This window comes from Microcaecilia unicolor, chromosome 7 (assembly GCF_901765095.1).
Source record: "Microcaecilia unicolor chromosome 7, aMicUni1.1, whole genome shotgun sequence".
In the NCBI taxonomy this organism is placed as follows: Eukaryota; Metazoa; Chordata; class Amphibia; order Gymnophiona; family Siphonopidae; genus Microcaecilia; species Microcaecilia unicolor.
In genome coordinates this window covers 285,075,663-285,097,047 of record NC_044037.1, presented here as the reverse complement: position 1 = coordinate 285,097,047, position 21,385 = coordinate 285,075,663, and the positions used below count along the sequence as shown (strand labels likewise).

Genomic DNA, 21,385 nt, shown 5'->3' with positions numbered 1-21,385 from the left:
CAGCAGGGCTGCTGAAAATGGGGGGGGGGGGGGCAAGATTCCCCGTGCCTGGCCTCCAAGAAGGGCCCAGTGCCAGTGGTCAAAAGAGACTGCTCTGCCGTCCACAGGTTCTTATTCCTGCTGTGTCCTGAAAAATGATCGCGTATTATGAAAAAGCATTGAACGCTGCTTTCAGTTCCCAAATTTGGGCACTCTGACTTACACCTTTTGAAAACAGGTGTAATTCCCGGCGCACAATTTGGGCACACATCCACGGTATACTGTAACACTGCACGCAAATTTTAGGACCAACCCTGACCCAGCCATACACCTCCCCTTGCCATACCCCCTTTTGGGTTGTGTGCTATGGGATTTGGGCGTGCATTGCTATAGAATAATTGGATTGTTAGCCAATTTAGTTGGGCGCACATCTTGAATCGGCACCCAAATATTGACACCCCATTTTGGGGGTAAGTGAATACTAAACTCTAAATATCTGGATTTTATTCAGCCATGAAATAATTAGTGTATAGGTACAAAGTGGCCAAAAGTAGGTTGTCTTCTGTTTGTAACCTTTATTATGTACACCCCAGTTAATGTTCTGGTCTTCTTTATTTGTGATCCGCTTAGAACTGTGAAGGTACAAGTGGAATATAAATTCCAGTGATATGTTATGAAAGTCAGTGGTTAAAATACCACCGACTGCCCTGGCTGAATGTTGACCTGCAAGAAAATCCAGCAGAGGAAAACAAAAGTTCGGCAGAAAAAGCAATGCAGTCCACAAAAGTAGAAGTCATGTCTTCTAATAGTTGAAAAGGCTTTTATTCTTGCCACTTTAATACACAACCCGACGTGGCCACATTTCACCTCTCTAGAGGCTGCATCAGGGATTATCAACTGTCTGGCGAAAAACATACGTTTATTAAAAATGAATAATAACTAAAGTATAAAGCAAAATACTGTTTCAAAATTAACATACACACCAAAGACAAGATTATCAATAGTGGCCTAGTGGTTAGAGCATTGGTCTTGCAATCCACAGGTGGTTGGTTCAAATCCTGCTGCTGCTCCTTGTGACTTTGGGCAAGTCACTTAACCCTCTATTGCCTCAGGTACAAACTTAGATTGTGAGCCCTCCTGGGACAGAGAAATATCCAGAGTACCTGAATGTAACTCACCTTGAGCTACTACTGAAAAAGGTGTGAGCAAAATCTGAATAAATATATGGAATGTTGCTACTGTTGAAGATTCTACATGGAATGTTGCCACTTTTTGAGATTCTGTTGCTACTATTTGAGATTCTAGATGGAATGTTGCTGAGTGGAGGAGTGGCCTAGTGGTTAGAGCATGGGTCTTGCAATCCAGAGGTGGCTGGTTCAAATCCTACTGCTGCTCCTTGTGACTTTGGGCAAGTCACTTAACCCTCTATTGCCTCAGGTACAAACTTAGATTGTGAGCCCTCCTGGGGCAGAGAAATATCCAGAGTACCTGAATGTAACTCACCTTGAGCTACTACTGAAAAAGGTGTGAGCAAAATCTGAATAAATATATGGAATGTTGCTACTGTTGAAGATTCTACATGGAATGTTGCCACTTTTTGAGATTCTGTTGCTACTATTTGAGATTCTAGATGGAATGTTGCTGAGTGGAGGAGTGGCCTAGTGGTTAGAGCATGGGTCTTGCAATCCAGAGGTGCTGGTTCAAATCCCACTGCTGCTTCTTGTGATCTTGGGCAAGTCACTTAACCCTCCATTGCCTCAGGTACAAACTTAGATTGTGAGCCCTCCTGGGGCAGAGAAATATCCAGAGTACCTGAATGTAACTCACCTTGAGCTACTACTGAAAAAGGTGTGAGCAAAATCTAGATTCTGGAATCTTAAAGAGTGACAAGATTCCATGCAGAATCTCAAACAGTAGCGACATTCCATGTAGAACCCCAAAGAATAGCAAGGTTCCGGAGTGGCCTAGTGGTTAGAGCACTGGTCTTGCAATCCAGAGGTGGCCGGTTCAAATCCCACTGCTGCTCCTTGTGGTCTTGGGCAAGTCACTTAACCCTCTATTGCCTCAGGTACAAACTTAGATTGTGAGCCCTCCTGGGACAGAGAAATATCCAGAGTACCTGAATGTAACTCACCTTGAGCTACTACTGAAAAAGGTGTGAGCAAAATCTGAATAAATAAATACTAAATTGGTATAATTCAAAAATGTTAGTATGTATATAATTAATATTAATAATATTAAAAAGCACAAACTCTCAACACATAACTTCAAATGCACAAGATAAAAAAACAATGTACAAAAAATATATTAATGAAAGCATAGACATCTGAACATTAAAATCCAAATAATTTCTAAATAAAACGCAAAGTCAATTTTGAAAGTTAAAACAGTAAAAGGCACACATACCTATTAGGGTCCCAAAGGGCACAAACACCTAATAGTAGATATAGCAATGAAAACAGCTCAGCAGTTAGCAGCAGGATAAAAAGAGTGTCTCCTCCTTTCTCAACAGTAGACGTCTACATCTACTAACTAGTAGGTATTTGTGCCCTTTAATCCGTGACGCAACCTCTAGAGAGGTGAAACGTGGCCATGTCGGGTTGTGTTTTAAAGTGGCAAGAATAAAAGCCTTTTCAACTATTAGAAGACGTGTCTTCTGCTTTTGTGGACTGAATGTTGACCTGTACATTTTTAAAGATATAATTATGAACCAACCGAGGAGTAGATTCTATAAATGGCGTCTAAAAAATCAGCGCTGAAAAACAACGCACTTAGCGCTATTCAATAAACCTCACCTAAAGTTAGGTGCAGTTTATAGAATACGCATAGCATCTGTTCCCGTGACTAAAATTTAGTCGCTGCTATTTATGCCAACTAAAACCTGGTGTAATTCCCATGTCTAAGTTAGGGGCGGATCAGGCTTATTCTATAACACTGCGCGTAAATTTTAAGAAAGCCCTCCACCTGCCCATGCCCCTCCCATGGCCCTCTTGAGATCCAGGTGGTAAAATTTACACACACTACTTTATACACTACGCTTAAGAAATTGTGCTTGCAAATTCTAATTAGTGCCAATTAGTACTGATAATTGCTTGTTAGTGGCCAATTATCAGCGCTGATTGGCTTGTTAATCAATTAAGTTGTGCATGCAGTTTGGTCACGTGGCTGAAATTGCATGTATAACTTTAGTCACCATCCCCTGGCTTCTGTATAGCGTGCTTAGCGCTCGTTAACAGCACTTAACATGCAATAATTAGAATTTACGTGCATAACTCGCTAAACGTATTCTGTAATGCACTGCACCTAAATTTTAATGTGCGCAGGCAAAAAGGGGCATGGTTATGGGCGTTCCAAAATTTGCATGCACTCTTATTGAATATGGTCATCTGTGCACTGGGATTTATGCCACATTTTTGTTGGTGTTGAGGAATAGGACTTATATACTGCCTTTTGGTGGTTTTTCCAACTGCATTCAAAGTGGTTTACATATTATATACAGGTACTTATTTGTACCTGGGGCAATGGAGAGTTAAGTGACTTGCCCAGAGTCACAAGGAGCTGCAGTGGGAATTGAACCCAGTTCCCCAGGATCAGAGTCTGCTGCACTAACCACTAGGCTACTCCTCCAACTGTAAATGGAGAGGCATAGTTTTAGGTTCTAGGATACCAACTAAGCATCCTACTCTATAAATGAAGAGTGACTGATGTGCCGCGCATGCGCGGCACGTCACAGATCTATCCCGAGTTCCGACGTTGTTAGAGGCAGTAACAGCGGCACGTAGAGGCAGGACCAGCTGATCAACGGCGGTCTGTAACAAACGCCCAACCCGCCTGCCCGGTCCTTCATTGCCACCCAGCGATTCTCCTCTCTCCCATGCCCCCCCTCCAGGCACCCACTGAGTCTCCGTTGCACCTTTTAAAGCCCTGCCCGTCTATAGCCTTCCCTTCCAGGTCGTTCCCTCAGAGTCCTGCCCTCGCGGAAAGATGAACTGACGTCAGAAGGCGGGACTCAGAGGGAACAAACTCGAAGGGAAGGCTACAGACAGGCAGGGCTTTCAAAGGAGTGATGGAGAATCGGTGGGTGCCTGGGGGGGGGCAGGGGAGAGAGGAGAATCGCTGGGTGGCTACAGGGGGGGCACACACTCTCTGTGTCTCTCTCAACTCACTCTCACACTCTCTTTCACACAGACGCACACACACACACTTTCTCTGTCTCTCTCACACACTCACACATATACACACTGTCTCTCAACTCACTCACACTCTCTTGCACACAGACGCACACACACACACTTTCTCTGTCTGTCTCTGTCTCTCTCTCACACACACACACATATATACACTCTCAATCTCTCTTAACTCACTCTCACACTCTCTCTCTTTCACACAGACGCACACACACACACGTTCTCTGTCTCTCTCAAACACTCACTCTCTCTCTCTCACACACACACACATATACATATTGCTCGTTTGGCTATTTCATTACATTACGCACAACAGAAATGTCGCCCGTTGTAATGGGCTTTATGGCTTGTATTCTATATAATCCGCATAAATCTAGATGTCACTTATAGAATTCGCTTAGGCGGAAATGTTTTCCGCACGGAGGTTTCAGGCGCCATATATAGAATCTGGCCCCATGTATAGAATCTGGAGGCAAATGTGTAGAAATGATTGCACATCCCTAGCAGAAGCCAATATTCAAACAGCAGTTAAGTGGCCAAGTTAGCTGGCTTAGTTGTAACAGAGTCTCTTAATCTAATTTTCAGCTACTGCCTGGTCAGCTGAATTGCAGATGAAAGTCAGTTTAAAACTAATCAGCTAAGCTTAGCTGGCTAGATTGAAGCAAGTAATCCCTGCATCTGGGAACAGCCAGATAAGTTGTATGGCTAGTGTTGAAAATTAGGGGCGGCCGCTAACTTTACTCCCCTGAGCTGACCCTGTCCTCGGTAAATCTGTCTATCTAGTCAGTGGTGTACCGAGGGCGGGGCGGTGGGGGTGGTCCGCCCCGGCTGCACGCTACAGGAGGGGTGCAGGGAGCAGCTGCGCGGCTGTCAGCTCCGCCGGTTCCCTGCTCCCTCCGTTGTTCCTGTTCCGGGACAGAGGGAGCAGGGAACTGGCGGAGCTGACAGCTATTCAACTGCTCCCAACACCCCAGCAGGTAAGAAGAATGCACCTGGGGGAGGGGGCTTGGAGGTGATGCACCAGAGGAGGGGGGGGGGTGACGCTGCACCCAGGGGTACCGTGCTGCACCTGGGAGGGGGGGACAACGCTGCACCCAAGGGGGTGCTCAATGGCTATCCGCCCCGGGTGGCAGCTGACCAAGGAACACCACTGTATCTAGTGACACTAGGCAGTGAGATTTAGATGCTCTGTGGGGTGGAGTTAGGTAACCCCTTAGTTCATTGGCCCCATGCATCTTTAGTGCTAGGTACAAATCTATACGCCCTCCAGTATTCAAAACTATATAACCAGCCAGAAACGGCTCCTGGGCAGTTACATAGTGTTTACATTCCTAACCACGGATATTCAGCGGGAGATAACCGGTTATCTTCTGCTGAATATCCCAGTTAGCAGCTAGCCACTGACCACCTATATCATGCGACGTAGCCGGTTAGGCGTGGATATTCAGCACCAAACTGGCTATGTTGAGTGGTCAAAATAGGTTGCTTTACTAGCAGGCCTATCTTTGACCACTAAAAAGTTAACCGGTTAGCGCTGAATATCATCACAGTGGCCAGAATAAACCCAGATATTCTATGTTGGTCACTGGATATGGCCAGGCATTGACTATCCAGGTATTATGCTGGTGGTGGACAGCAAACACACTGCCCGCCGCAGGCTGAATATCAGGCCCACGGTTAGTGAGGGTATTTCTGCTTTATCTAGTGTCAGAGCTGGCAGATGACTTATAAAACCCACATACTAGGATATGTTAAGACTTTGATTATAGAGTAGTTTGTGGCTTGAAGTTTTTTTTTTTCCATGAGTTCAGTTACCACATCTGCGTAAATAAGATTTTGTTGACTGTGCCCTGGAAGGTAAAAAAAAAAAGCAAAAAACAAAAATGAACTTAGGGGTCTCTAGATAAACCTAAGCTCCAACTGCTGTGAGTTGTAAAATATTTCCTGGCTAACATCCATACCACGCTACTTTGGACCAGTTCACACAGTGACTTGGTAACATAGTAAATGACAGCAGATAAAGATCTGTCCGGTCCATCCAGTCTGCCCAACAAGATAAACTCAGTTTACATGGTATGCGATACTTTATATGTATACCCGAGTTTGATTTGTCCTTTCCTTTCTCAGGGCACAGACCATAGAAGTCTGCCCAGCACTCTTCTTGTACTAAAAGTTCTGAAGATTCTGGAATCCTAAAGAGTTACAACATTCCGGAATCCCAATTAATAGCAACATTCTATGTAGAACTCCAAAGAGTAACATAGTAATATAGTGAACGATGACAGATAAAGACCTGAACGGTCCATCCAGTCTGCCCAACAAGATAAACTCAGTTTACATGGTATGCAATACTTTATATGTATACCCAAGTTTGATTTGTCCTTGCCTTTCTCAGGGCACAGACCATAGAAGTCTGCCTAGCACTCTTCTTGTACTAAAAGTTCTGAAGATCATGGAATCCTAAAGAGTTACAACATTCCGGAATCCCAATTAATAGCAACATTCCATGTAGAACTCCAAAGAGTAACATAGTAATATAGTGAATGACGACAGATAAAGACCTGTATGGTCCATCCAGTCTGCCCAACAAGATAAACTCAGTTTACATGGTATGCGATACTTTATATGTAAACCCGAGTTTGATTTGTCCTTGCCTTTCTCAGGGCACAGACCGTAGAAGTCTGCCCAGCACTCTTCTTGTACTAAAAGTTCTGAAGATTCTGGAATCCTAAAGAGTTACAACATTCCGGAATCCCAATTAATAGCAACATTCCATGTAGAACTCCAAAGAGTAACATAGTAATATAGTGAATGATGACAGATAAAGACCTGAACGGTCCATCCAGTCTGCCCAACAAGATAAACTCATTTTACATGGTATGCAATACTTTATATGTATACCCAAGTTTGATTTGTCCTTGCCTTTCTCAGGGCACAGACCATAGAAGTCTGCCCAGCACTCTTCTTGTACTAAAAGTTCTGAAGATTCTGGAATCCTAAAGAGTTACAACATTCCGGAATCCAAATTAATAGCAACATTCCATGTAGAACTCCAAAGAATAACATAGTAATATAGTGAATGATGACAGATAAAGACCTGAACGGTCCATCCAGTCTACCCAGCAAGATAAACTCAGTTTACATGGTATGTGATACTTTATATGTATACCCGAGTTTGATTTGTCTTTGCCTTTCTCAGGGCACAGACCATAGAAGTCTGCCCAGCACTGTTCTTGTACTAAGTTCTGAAGCTAACATCGAAGCCCCATAAAATTTACACTCCAGCCCATCCCTATCTATTCAGTCATGATCAGGGCGTAGACCGTAGAAGTCTGCCCAGCTCCCGTTTTGTTTCCCAATTACCGGCGTCGCCACCCAATCTCCGCTAAGATTCCACGGAACCATTCCTTCTAAACAGGATTCCTTCGTGTTTATCCCACGCATGTTTGAATTCCAGTGACTCTCAGTTCAGTCCTTGCTGGTTTTCAGGGCAGCTACAATGCATTTACACGTGATAGTCTGGGCCTCCAACGTATTCAAATCTATCTCATGCATATTTTATTTATTTAAAAATGTCTATTCTGCCTTCAACTAGGTGGATCACAAATCAACATACATAATAAAAAAAACAAAAAGACGAGAACTAACTCTAAAGTATACAGTATTCAAAAGTGACAGATAAAATCAATCCCATGCATGTTCAAACAAATACGTCTTCAGCAACTTACTGACTTGAACCCTACACAGTCTCAAATAACCTGGTAACTTTTTCCAAATTTGTGGACCCGCTATTGAGAACGCAGTATTCCTCGTGTTGGCATAGCCCACCATTTGCAATTTATCATTCTTCGAAAACTTCAAGTTTTCAGACCGCAAGGATCGAACAAGTGGATATTCCTGAATTACATCTTTAAGGTATCGAGGAATACAATCAGACTACAGTGCTCGGTGTACCAACTGTACAACCTTGTACTGTCCCTGAGCATCAACTGGCAACCAGTGCAGAGCGCGTAGATTGGAGATAAATGCTCAAACCTTGACACACCTGCCAACAATCGGGCAGAAGCATTTTGTATCAACTGCAATAAGTACATAAGTACATAACTGTTGCTGTACTGGGACAGACCGAAGGTCCATCAAGCCCAGTATCCTGTTTTCAACAGTGGCCAATCCAGGTCACAAGTACCTGGCAAGATCCCAAAATAGTACAATACATTTTATGCTGCTTATGTTGCTTATCCCAGAAATAAGCAGTGGATTTTCCCAAGTCCCTTTTAATAATGGCTTATGGACTTTTCTTTTAGGAAGCTATCCAAACCTTTTTTTAAAACTCCGCTAAGCTAACTGCTTTTACCACATTCTCTGACAACGAATTCCAGAGTTTAATTACATGGGTGGTGGACTTTGGTCCTGGGGAACTGAGGAACTGAGTTTGATTCCCACTTCAGGCACAGGCAGCTCCTTGTGACTCAGAGGCAAGTCACTTAACCCTCCATTGCCCCAGGTACAAATAAGTACCTGTATACAATATGTAAGCCGCATTGAGCCTGCCATGAGTGGGGAAAGCGCGGGGTACAATGTAATAAAAAAAAATGTTAAGTCAAGAAATATTTTCTCTGATTCGTTTTAAATTTACTACTTTGTAGCTTCATTGTGTGCCTCCTAGTCCTACTATTTTTGGAAAGAGTAAACAAGCGATTCATGTCTACCCATTCCACTCCACTCAGTATTTTATATACCTCTATCATATCTCCTCTCAGCCATCTTTTCTCCAAGCTGAAGAGCCCAAGCTGTTTCAGCCTTTCCTCATAGGGAAGTCGTCCCATCCCATTCATCACCCTTCTCTGTACCTTTTCTAATTGCACTATATCTTTTATGAGATGCGATGACCAGAATTGCAGACAATATTGAAGGTGCGGTCGCACCATGGAGTGATACAAAGGCATTATAACATCCTCATTTTTTATTTTCCATTCCTTTCCCAATAATACCAGGGCACTACTTCTTAATCCTCTCCTGTAGGAACACCTAGCCAGTCAAATTTGTAAGATTTCCACAGTAAATATGAATGAGACCCATTTTCCTATATTGGAGGCCCACTGTATGCATGGTGGTAGCCCTGCAGACCTGATTGGTTAGGTGAGCCACCAGGACAGGGAAGAGAAGCACTGAGGTAGAGAACTTGGGAGCAGGGCCGCCGAGAGCCAGAGACGGGCCCGGGACAAGGCCGCCCCCAGGCCCCCCCCCCCCACCACCCGAGGTCGAGGTCGTCGACGCCGGGCCCCCCCACCCGAGGTCGTCGGCCCCCCCCTCTACCCGCTACCGGGCTGGGCCCTGCACTAACCTTAAACGCCTCCTTTCAGCACGTTTGCAGCAAGCAGCAGCAGGGCAGACCTTTCCTTCCTTCCGTGCCCCGCCCTCGCAGACGTTACGTCAGGCGAGGGCGGGACTCGGAAGGAAGGAGTGGCCTGCCTGCTGCTGCTTGCTGCAAACAGAGGCATTTAAGGTTAGTGCTGGGAGCGACGGAGGGAGGGTGGGTCGGACTGCAGTGTCGCCGGGCCCCCTCCGGAGGCCCGGGCCCGGGGACTTTTGTCCCCCCTGTCTCCCCCTCTCGGTGGCCCTGCTTGGGAGGTCAGGGTGGAGGTTGGTTTGATTGGGCTGGGCCCCCACAACCCCTGTGTCCAGGACTAAGTTGGAAAGCAGTGAACTCATGCATGCTGTCTGAAAGTTCTAAGGTCTGAGAGATGGTGAATAACGTTTTCAATTACTTAGTGTTTAGTGAGTGTCTCCTTTCTCTTGCTCTGCAGACCCATTAGGAGAATGGCAGTGGGCATGATCCTGGCAGCTGTTGCATTTGCGGTAGCAGCCATTATAGAGGTGAAAATAGACGTAAGTACAGAACGATCAGGCAAGGGGATGCCATGCAGAAAGACGCGTGACAGTCTCCTCCAAGCATTAAAGCGTGTTTCTTTTCCAAGTGCGACAGTGGAGATGAATGAACCTGTTTTATTGTTCAAATACCCGGGTAGTTCCTCTGTCATAGTTAGCTTACCTACAAGATATACAAGTGCAAGACTACTCTCAGACTTTGCCCTAGTCAGGCGAGCAATAATTACTTTCAATATTGCCAAAGGCAGGATTGTTACTGACTTATATAATACCTAAAAAAAGTTACCGTTAGGCAGTGGCGTACCAAGGGCGGGGCAGTGGTGGCGGTCCGCCTCAGGTGCACGCAGCAAAACGGTGCAGGGAGCAGCCGCGTGGCTGTCGGCTCCGCTGGTTCCCTGCTCCCTCTGACGTTGCTTCCTGTTCCGGGGCAGGGAACCGGTGGAGCCGACGTCCAGGGCCACCGAAAGACTGAGCTGAGCCCGGGGTAGGGCCACCGCTGCCGGGCTCCCCCCAGGACCGCCATGTAGCCAGGCCACAAAGATTAGGAGGGGCTAGAGCCCAAAGTGGGAGGGGGGGCACATTTTGTCCCACCTCCCTGCCCCCTGCCGCAACTCCACATACCTTGGCTGGTGGGGGTCCCCAAGCCCTGCCACAGAAGCCTTCCTCCAGCGCTGTTTTCTGCCGCATTGCCTGCCCCAGTGGCGTAGCTATAGGTGGGCCTGGGTGGGCCAGGGCCCACCCACATAGGGCTCAGGCCCACCCAACAGTAGTATACGTTTAGCAGTAGCTGGTGAGGATCCCAATCTCTGCCAGCTGAAGACTTCCCCCTGATGGTAATGAAAATGCTGCTCTCCACGATACTGGCACCTACGCATGTTCCGTTTTCAGTGCATGTCTACTGCAGACTGCCAAGGTGCAGAGAAGCATTTTTCCACCAGCTGAGATGTTTTTTTGGTGGGGTGGAGAACACTTGGTACCCATCCACTTCTTGCCTAGGCCCACCCAAAATCTGCTGTCTGGCTACGCCCCTGGCCTGCCCTGCGGCTTCTTCGTGTGATGTGTGGGGAAAATCAGCCCCAGGGCAGAAAATGTGGTGGAGAATAGCGCTAGAGGAAGTCTTCTGCTGGCAGGCCTTAGGGACCCCTGCCAGCCCAACTAGAGCCCCCAAAGCCCTGTGTCTGCTCCTCCCCAGCCTCTAAGGGGGAGTCCGGCGCCAGAGGTTTTGTTCGACATGAGGGAAAAAGCAGCCGCAGGGCAGGCAATGCAGCAGAGATCAGCGCTGGAGGAAGGGCTTCTGCTGGTGGGGCTTGGGGACCCCTGCAAGCCAAACCAGAGGCCCTGAAGCCCTGTGCCTGCTCCTCCCCAGCCTCTAAGGGGGGGGGGGGGGTTAGTGCCAGAGTTTTCTCTCTCCTGCTCCTGTCGGGAGACGATCACCCAGGTCCCATCAGGAGCAGGAGAGAGATAGACCCTGGCACCGGGCTCCCCTCGGAGGCCGGGCCCGGGGAATCTTGCCCCCCTTTCGGCGGCCCTGCCAACAGCCGTGCAGCTGCTCTCTGCATCCCCAGGAGGTGATGCGCCGAGGGGGTGCGCAGCGGCAATCCGCTCCAAGTGGCAGCCGACATAGGAACGCCACTGCTGTTAGGGACCTCTTTCACTGCTTTTTCTTTCTCTTTTTGGGAGATCCTGCTTGCTTTTACTTTGTTCTTACAGTCCTGTGAGTGGACTTGTTTATAGATTACACTGGGAGATATCAGGCCTTTGGCTAATCCTGTCCTGCTGCACCACGGCAGGGCACTGCAAGAGATAGGGTGAAGTTGTCCCTCTTTTAAAGAGAAGGTCATTGTTTTCTAGTGTCCCATAGCAGTAGGATATTTTACCCCTCATCATAGACGGTCGGTAGCCCAACTGTTTGGGGAGGCTAAAGGGGGCGGAGCTTACCTCCATACGCTCCGTGGCAGCGACGTCAATGAAGAAAAAGACTACAGGCTCGCCGCCAGCTTCTCCCTTCTCTCTGCACACAGTGTCCCGCCTTCTGCGGTGATGCATTTCCTGTTTCCGCGAGAGCGGGACACTGTGTGCAGAGAGAAGGGAGAAGCTGGCGGCGAGCCTGTAGTCTTTTTCTTCATTGACGTCGCTGCCACGGAAATAAAAGATAAGAATGCGCAGGGCGGGAGGGTGGGCTGCATCACAAGCGGAAGTCGACGATTGGGCTGGGGAGGCTTAGCCTCCCCATGCCTCTTATACTGGGCGCCTATGCCCCTCATAATGATTGCTGTTAACATGTTCTCGGAAATAAATCTGATGGCTTGTTGACTTTTATCTGTTTAATCCCTCTGTGATTGCCCTTATTATGAGACAGCCTTGGAACACCCAGAGTGAGTTGATCGAATTAGAGGGTGGTGCGATTTTAAAATTGAACAATTGGTGAGCCAATAAAGGCAACATTCTGAAGTCATTCAGGAAATTCTCTGTTTCAACATTTCTTTTTTTTGTTACATATGTACCCTGCACTTTCCCACTCTTGGCAGGCTCAATGCGGCTTACATGGGGCAATGGAGGGTTAAGTGACTTGCCCAGAGTTCCACTAGCAACATTCCATGTAGAAGTCGGCCCTTGCAGATCACCAATGTGGCCGCGCAGGCTTCTGCTTCTGTGAGTCTGACGTCCTGCACGTACGTGCAGGACGTCAGACTCACAGAAACAGAAGCCTGCGCAGCCTTCTCCATGGAATGTTGCTAGTGGAATAGCAACATTCCATGTAGAATCTCCAATAGTAGCAACATTCCATGTAGAATCTCCAATAGTATCTATTTTATTTTTGTTACATTTGTACCCTGCGCTTTCCCACTCATGGCAGGCTCAATGCGGCTTACATGGGGCAATGGAGGGTTAAGTGACTTGCCCAGAGTCCCACTAGCAATATTCCATGTAGAAGTCGGCCCTTGCAGATCACCAATGTGGCCGCGCAGGCTTCTGCGAGTCTGACGTCCTGCACGTACGTGCAGGACGTCAGACTCACAGAAACAGAAGCCTGCGCAGCCTTCTCCATGGAATGTTGCTAGTGGAATAGCAACATTCCATGTAGAATCTCCAATAGTAGCAACATTCCATGTAGAATCTCCAATAGTATCTATTTTATTTTTGTTACATTTGTACCCTGCGCTTTCCCACTCAATGCGGCTTACATGGGGCAATGGAGGATTAAGTGACTTGCCCAGAGTCACAAGGAGCTGCCTGTGCCTGAAGTGGGAATCGAACTCAGTTCCTCAGTTCCCCAGGACCAAAGTCCACCACCCTAACCACTAGGCCACTCTTCCATTCCACTTGAACTGAGGACTTATACAATATTTTTATAACATTTGTCCATACCAAGATCCTGAGGGAGAACTCTGCACAGGTTCTTATCTAATAAGCAGAAGTGTGTAAATTAATTTCTACTCTCTACTTCTGGGTCAGAGGAACACTTGAGAATTTTGGAAAGCGAGTTTGGATTCTTTAAGGTTCCATGGGCCTGATTATCTATTTATTTATGAATGAAGGTTTATTTACCACCTTTTTGAAGGAGTTCGCTCAAGGCAGCGGCACAGCAAGAATAAGTCAAACATAAGCCGTAGACAATTACAGCAGTAAAAATATTCAAAGTATGGCGTAGTATGCTACATTACAATGCCAACAAAATACACAGTAAGACATTTTAATAGACAGCATAGGGTGTAAGCAAAGATGGAACATATAATTACTTTTATAATTACTAAAGACCGACCTGTTCAAAAAGACTTACCATAATGATCCTTCATAAATGACCTGACATCAAAACTCTACCAGAACCAGACAACATCGAACTCTCTATACCTGTTTGCTTCAATCAATTTGTCACTAATGAACGTTGATGCATCACCCCCTTATCTCTCACGCCTGAAATGAACTGTTCATCTAACTTACTTTATCATTTATTTCAACATGTATGAACTTTAAACGTAATACTACTTTGTATTTCTCCTCCGGGAAATGGCGTTCGCCATTACGGCATAATGTAAGCCACATTGAGCCTGCAAAAAGGTAGGGAAATGCGGGATACAAATGCAACAAATAAATAAATAAATAAAGTGGCATACTGCTTGCTAAAAGGGAAGTATCGCCGGCAGTGCCGTAGCGAGGGCGGCTGACACCCGGGGCGGTTCGCCGCTGCGCACCCCCCCTCAGCGCACGCACCCTCCCCCCCCCCGGAGCGCATTCTTACCACTAGAGTAGGAAAGGGGGCGGGCGGGAGGGCCGGTCCGCCCCGAGTGCACGTCGCTGGGAGCTGCGTCGGCTCCGCTGGTTCCCTGCTCTCTCTGCCCCGGAACAGGAAGTAACCTGTTCCGGGGCAGAGAGAGCAGGGAACCAGCGGAGCTGCCACCCCCTCCAGCGGCGTGCACCAGGGGTGGACCGCCCCATCGCCCCCCTTCCTATTCCACTGATCGCCGGGCTACTGCAGCAGCCTAGGGGTAGTTCCCTCCCCAGTGTGTGTCATTTCTGGCGCTGCAAAAGTATTTCAATTTTTGTAGCACCGGTGTGTACCCGGCAGTAATCGGGCAGCACCGTGTGCTGCCTGGTTACTGCCAGGTTACTGCGGGAGTCCTTACCACCACCTCAATGGGTGACGGTAAGGGCTCCCCCCCCCCCTGAAATGGCCGCACGGCAAGTGGTTCACTTGCCGCATGGCCATTTCTTTAAGTAAAGGGAAACCTGCTTTGTACCTGCTGGGGTACAAGGGGCCTTGACACCATAGATAGATAAGATAGATTAACAGGAGTAAGAAAATAAGAGACTAAACTACTACTACTACTACTACTACTACTTAACATTTCTAGAGCGCTACTAGGGTTACGCAGCGCTGTACAATTTAACAAAGAGAGACAGTCCCTGCTCAAAGAGCTTACAATCTAATAGACAAGTGAACGGTCGGTCCGATCGGGGCAGTCAAATTGGGGCAGTCTGGATTCACTGAACGGTAAGGGTTAGGTGCCGAACGCAGCATTGAAGAGGTGGGCTTTAAGCAAAGACTTGAAGATGGGCAGGGAGGGGGCTTGGCGTAAGGGTTCAGGAAGGTTGTTCCAAGCATAGGGTGAGGCGAGGCAGAATGAGCGGGGAGTTGGTGGGGAGTTGGTGGTGGTGGAGAAGGGTCAGAAAGGTGCTTGAACATTATCTTGGCTAGGGCGGGAGTGGATCAACATGTCCTGCTATAAGATGTGCAGCCGGCGTCATTTACTTCTTCCGTTAAAGCCTGGTTGAAGAGCCAAGCTTTCACCTGCTTCCTGAAGTAGAGATAGTCTTGTGTTAAGCAAAGACTTTCAGGGAGTGCATTGCAGATTTGTTCCCTTCCCAGACCTAAGTAAGGGCCAGTTGACAATTTGCAGGTGCCACCTTTCCACTGGAAAGACCTAAAATGCTTGTGTCTGCCTGTCAAGAGTTAAGCTTCTGTAATCTGATGTATGCAATGATGGAGTATACCGCTTGACAGCTACTCATTAAGTGTGTGTTAGCATAAGCCAGTAAGGTCTTTATTTCAACCAACATGATGACTACATAACCTCATCCCATCAGCACTGGATGAGGTATGCACAGTACAATTATTTTTTTTAGACTATTTATTACAGAATGTATTTCTTTAGTTGTAAATTACCTGAGTTCAATAGGTTGAAGGACTGTTGGCAACTTATGACCCAAGATGTTAAGAACTATTAGCACGTGCTTACCACCGCAAAAAAGGGCTTACCACAGGGCGTTCCAGCGGGGGTCTGTGTCTCTGGGGACAAGCTGACTATTTCAAGGGAGGAAAGGCTAACTTCCACCCTGTTGACTTCTCAAACCGAATTCTGCTCCAGAGTTCCCAATCCTGGGCCATCCACCATGAAAGTATCCATCGGTCTAGGCTGAAGATGTTGGTGGTTGTTGGAGATCTTTTACGTAGGGAAAACAAGTCTCATCAACAGCTTTAGGCAGTATTTGGAGCTCTGCCTGCCTCTTGGGTCCTGCGCACAGAATGGGAAGCAGTTCCAAAATTGCTACCCTGGCAGATCTAGAGTTCAGCTTTCTACCTAAGATCTTAAATTTGGCTTCTAGAACTTCCCTTCCACATTTTCCTATGTCATTGTTATCCACGTGTACCAAGATAGCTGGCTCCTTCCCAGCACTACCTAAAATCCTATCTAGCTAGAGCTGGTGGGGGGAGGCGGGGCTGGTGGTTGGGAGGTGGGCCTTGTTCTGGGCAGACTTCTACGGTCTGTGCCCTGAAAATGGCAGAAACAAATCAAGGTCAGGTATACACATAAAGTAGCACATATGAGTTTAAATTGTTGGGCAGACTAGATGGACCATGCAGGTCTTTTTCTGCCATCATCTACTATGTTACTATCCACCTTATAATTGAAAGAGAAAAACGCCTAGATTTCAACCCAAATCGTGAGATAGACGTTTATCTCTCAAAAACGAATAAATCGGTATAATGGAAAGCCGATTTTGGACGTTTTCAACTGCACTCCATCGCGGAAGCGTACAAAGTTGACGGGGGCGTGTCGGAGGCGTGGTGAAGGTGGAACTGGGGCGTGGTTATCGGCCGAGGAGAGATGGGCGCCTTTCGCCGATAATGGAAAAAAAGTATGCGTTTGTAGCTAGAATTTAGGGCACTTTTCCTGGACCCTGTTTTTTCACGAATAAGGCCCCAAAAAGTGCCCTAAATGACCAGATTACCACCAGAGGGAATCGGGGATGACCTCCCCTGACTCCCCCAGTGGTCACTAACCCCCTCCCACAACAAAAAATGATGTTTCACAACTTTTTATTTTCACCCTCAAATGTCATACCCACCTCCCTGGCAGCAGTATGCAGGTCCCTGGAGCAGTTGTTAGGGGGTGCAGTGGACTTCAGGCAGGTGGACCCAGGCCCACCCCCCCCCACCTGTTACAATTGTGCTGCTTAATGCTTAGTCGTCCAACCCCCCCAAACCGACTGTACCCACATGTAGGTGCCCCCCTTCACCCCTTAGGGCTATAGTAATGGTGTAGACTTGTGGGCAGTGGGTTTTGAGGGGGATTTGGGGGGCTCAACACACAAGGGAAGGGTGCTATGCACCTGGGAGCTCTTTTACCTTTATTTTTGTTTTTGTAAAAGTCCCCCCTAGGGTGCCCGGTTGGTGTCCTGGCATTTATTCGTTTTTGAGCTGGGCGCTTTCATTTTCCATTATCACTGAAAAACAAAAACGCCCAGCTCACAAATTGTCGAATAAAACATGGACGTCTATTTTTTTCGAAAATACGGTTCGGTCCGCCTCTTCACGGACCCGTTCTTGGAGATAAACGCCCATGGAGATAGACATTTTCGTTCAATTATGCCCCTCCACGTTAGCTACAGAACTTAGAATGTGAGCCCACTAGGGATAGAAAAAGTACCTGCAAATAGTAAATGTAAACCACTTTGGTTGTACCCACAGAAAGGCGGTATAACAAATCCATGACCCTTTACCCTTTAATGGGGAAAACAGAATAATCAGCCATTCATCCTGGCAGTAAAAATGGCTTTAGCGCATGGGAATGACCAGCATAAGGAAGATCTTAGGCCAGTTTTTACCATAGTTTGGTAAAAGGGCCCCTAAGAAAGGGATAGAGAACAAAACTGAGATTATTATCATGTCTTTGTATGACTCCATGGTGCGACCGCATCTCAAATATTGTGTGCAGTTTTGCTGAACACATCTAAAAAAAGGATATAGTGGAATTAGAAAAGGTACAGAGAAGGGTGATGAAAATGATAAAGGGGATGGGGCAACTCCCCTATGAGGAAAGGCTAAAGCAGCTAGGGTTCTTCAGCTTGGAGAAGAGATGGCTGAGGGGAGGTGTGACAGAGGCCTATAAAATACTGAGTGGAGTACAACAGGTAGACATGAATCGCTTGTGTACTTTTTCCAAAAATATAAGGACTAGGGGGCATGCAATGAAGCTACTAAGTAGTAAATTTAAAACAAATCAGAGAAAATAATTCTTCACTCAGTGTGAATTAATGCTGAAATTTGTTGCCAGAGAATGTGGTAAAAGCTTAGCAGAGTTTAAAAAAAGGTTTGGACAAGAAAAGTCCATGAGCCATTATTAAAATGGACTTGGGAAAATCCATTGCTTATTCCTGGGAAACACAGCCTAAAATCTGTTGTACTCTTCGGATCTTTCCAGGTACTTCTCACCTGGATTGGCCCCTGTTGGAAACAGGATACTGAGGAACTGAGTTCGATTCCCACTTCAGGCACAGGCAGCTCCTTGTGACTCTGGGCAAGTCACTTAACCCTCCATTGCCCCATGTAAGCCGCATTGAGCCTGCCATGAGTGGGAAAGCGCAGGGTACAAATGTAACAAAAATAAAATAGATATTATTGGAGATTTTACATGGAATGTTGCTACTATTGGAGATTCTACATGGAATGTTGCTATTCCACTAGCAACATTCCATGTAGAAGGCTGCGCAGGCTTCTGTTTCTGTGAGTCTGACGTCCTGCACGTACAGTGGTGGAAATAAGTATTTGATCCCTTGCTGATTTTGTAAGTTTGCCCACTGACAAAGACATGAGCAGCCCATAATTGAAGGGTAGGTTATTGGTAACAGTGAGAGATAGCACATCACAAATTAAATCCGGAAAATCACATTGTGGAAAGTATATGAATTTATTTGCATTCTGAAGAGGGAAATAAGTATTTGATCCCCCACCAACCAGTAAGAGATCTGGCCCCTACAGACCAGGTAGATGCTCCAAATCAACTCGTTATCTGCATGACAGACAGCTGTCGGCAATGGTCACCTGTATGAAAGACACCTGTCCACAGACTCAGTGAATCAGTCAGACTCTAACCTCTACAAAATGGCCAAGAGCAAGGAGCTGTCTAAGGATGTCAGGGACAGGATCATACACCTGCACAAGGCTGGAATGGGCTACAAAACCATCAGTAAGACGCTGGGCGAGAAGGAGACAACTGTTGGTGCCATAGTAAGAAAATGGAAGAAGTACAAAATGACTGTCAATCGACAAAGATCTGGGGCTCCACGCAAAATCTCACCTCGTGGGGTATCCTTGATCATGAGGAAGGTTAGAAATCAGCCTACAACTACAAGGGGGGAACTTGTCAATGATCTCAAGGCAGCTGGGACCACTGTCACCACGAAAACCATTGGTAACACATTATGACATAACGGATTGCAATCCTGCAGTGCCCGCAAGGTCCCCCTGCTCCGGAAGGCACATGTGACGGCCCGTCTGAAGTTTGCCAGTGAACACCTGGATGATGCCGAGAGTGATTGGGAGAAGGTGCTGTGGTCAGATGAGACAAAAATTGAGCTCTTTGGCATGAACTCAACTCGCCGTGTTTGGAGGAAGAGAAATGCTGCCTATGACCCAAAGAACACCGTCCCCACTGTCAAGCATGGAGGTGGAAATGTTATGTTTTGGGGGTGTTTCTCTGCTAAGGGCACAGGACTACTTCACCGCATCAATGGGAGAATGGATGGGGCCATGTACCGTACAATTCTGAGTGACAACCTCCTTCCCTCCGCCAGGGCCTTAAAAATGGGTCGTGGCTGGGTCTTCCAGCACGACAATGACCCAAAACATACAGCCAAGGCAACAAAGGAGTGGCTCAGGAAGAAGCACATTAGGGTCATGGAGTGGCCTAGCCAGTCACCAGACCTTAATCCCATTGAAAACTTATGGAGGGAGCTGAAGCTGCGAGTTGCCAAGCGACAGCCCAGAACTCTTAATGATTTAGAGATGATCTGCAAAGAGGAGTGGACCAAAATTCCTCCTGACATGTGTGCAAACCTCATCATCAACTACAGAAGACGTCTGACCGCTGTGCTTGCCAACAAGGGTTTTGCCACCAAGTATTAGGTCTTGTTTGCCAGAGGGATTAAATACTTATTTCCCTCTGCAGAATGCAAATAAATTCATATACTTTCCACAATGTGATTTTCCGGATTTAATTTGTGATGTGCTATCTCTCACTGTTACCAATAACCTACCCTTCAATTATGGGCTGCTCATGTCTTTGTCAGTGGGCAAACTTACAAAATCAGCAAGGGATCAAATACTTATTTCCACCACTGTATGTGCAGGACGTCAGACTCACAGAAGCAGAAGCCTGCGCGGCCACGTTGGTGATCTGCAAGGGCCGACTTCTACATGGAATGTTACTAGTGGAATAGCAACATTCCATGTAGAATCTCCAATAGTAGCAACAGTGGGGGCGTGGCCTAGTGGTTAGGGTGGTGGACTTTGGTCCTGAGGAACTGAGTTCAATTCCCACTTCAGGCACAGGCAGCTCCTTGTGACTCTGGGCAAGTCACTTAACCCTCCATTGCCCCAGGTAAGCCGCATTGAGCCAAACAAAAATAAAATAGATACTATTGGAGATTCTACATGGAATGTTGCTACTATTGGAGATTCTACATGGAATGTTGCTATTCCACTAGCGACATTCCATGTAGAAGCCTGCGCGGCCACATTGGTGATTTGCAAGGGCCTAGTGGTTAGGGTGGTGGACTTTGGTCCTGGGGAACTGAGGAACTGAGTTTGATTCCCACTTCAGGCACAGGCAGCTCCTTGTGACTCTGGGCAAGTCACTTAACCCTCCATTGCCCCATGTAAGCTGCATTGAGCCTGCCATGAGTGGGAAAGCGCAGGGTACAAATGTAACAAAAAAAAAAATGCTTATGTTCTTATGATACAATCACAATGGCTTCCTTCTCTGTATAATCACTGTGGAGCTTCAAACAACTCGCATTAAAATATTATGTTTGCTCCCACAGTCCCTCAGTTCCTAAATTCTCAAATCCAACCCTTCATTTCAAAAATTTTTGTCTCTTAGTGTCCTCAGTTGTGCACATTACCAAGATTACTGAATGGCAATGGTTCCTGCACATCTTTCTTCATCGGTACACTTTATCCACCCTTTTTTTAAACTTATTTAGCACTATTCTTCACTTTTATATTGTTTTAAAATTTTAATTAATACTCATCTTTGAAAAATACATCAAGCTCAGGGGTTGATGTTACTTCCCGACATGCATGTTTCGCCCTTAACAGGGCTACTTCAAGGACTGCCCCCCCCCCCCCTTTGCCGTTTAGCGCCAGCTCTGCTCTACAGTTAAAGGATCTTCCCCTTGTTCTTATGATGCCATAAATGTAGGACCTGGATGAGGTTGCCTGGCTCTCCTGTATATTGACAATACCATATTTCTACTGTGCATTTTTAGTTGTCGTATCCAAAAGCAATTAATTATACATAGCAGTAAGAATAAATCTATTATTTTAA

The 21,385-nt window shown here is 46.6% G+C and overlaps 1 protein-coding gene across 1 annotated transcript in view; it reads left to right on the top strand.

Annotated features, from left to right (window-relative positions):
• The window catches only part of SLC15A2 (solute carrier family 15 member 2), a 219,214-nt gene that overhangs the window by 134,077 nt on the left and 63,752 nt on the right, over positions 1–21,385 (top strand). Inside the window, exon 14 of the mRNA XM_030210263.1 lies at positions 9,974–10,055. Within this exon, the coding sequence (XP_030066123.1) occupies positions 9,974–10,055 (82 nt within the window). The remainder of the gene's footprint in view (positions 1–9,973; positions 10,056–21,385) is intronic.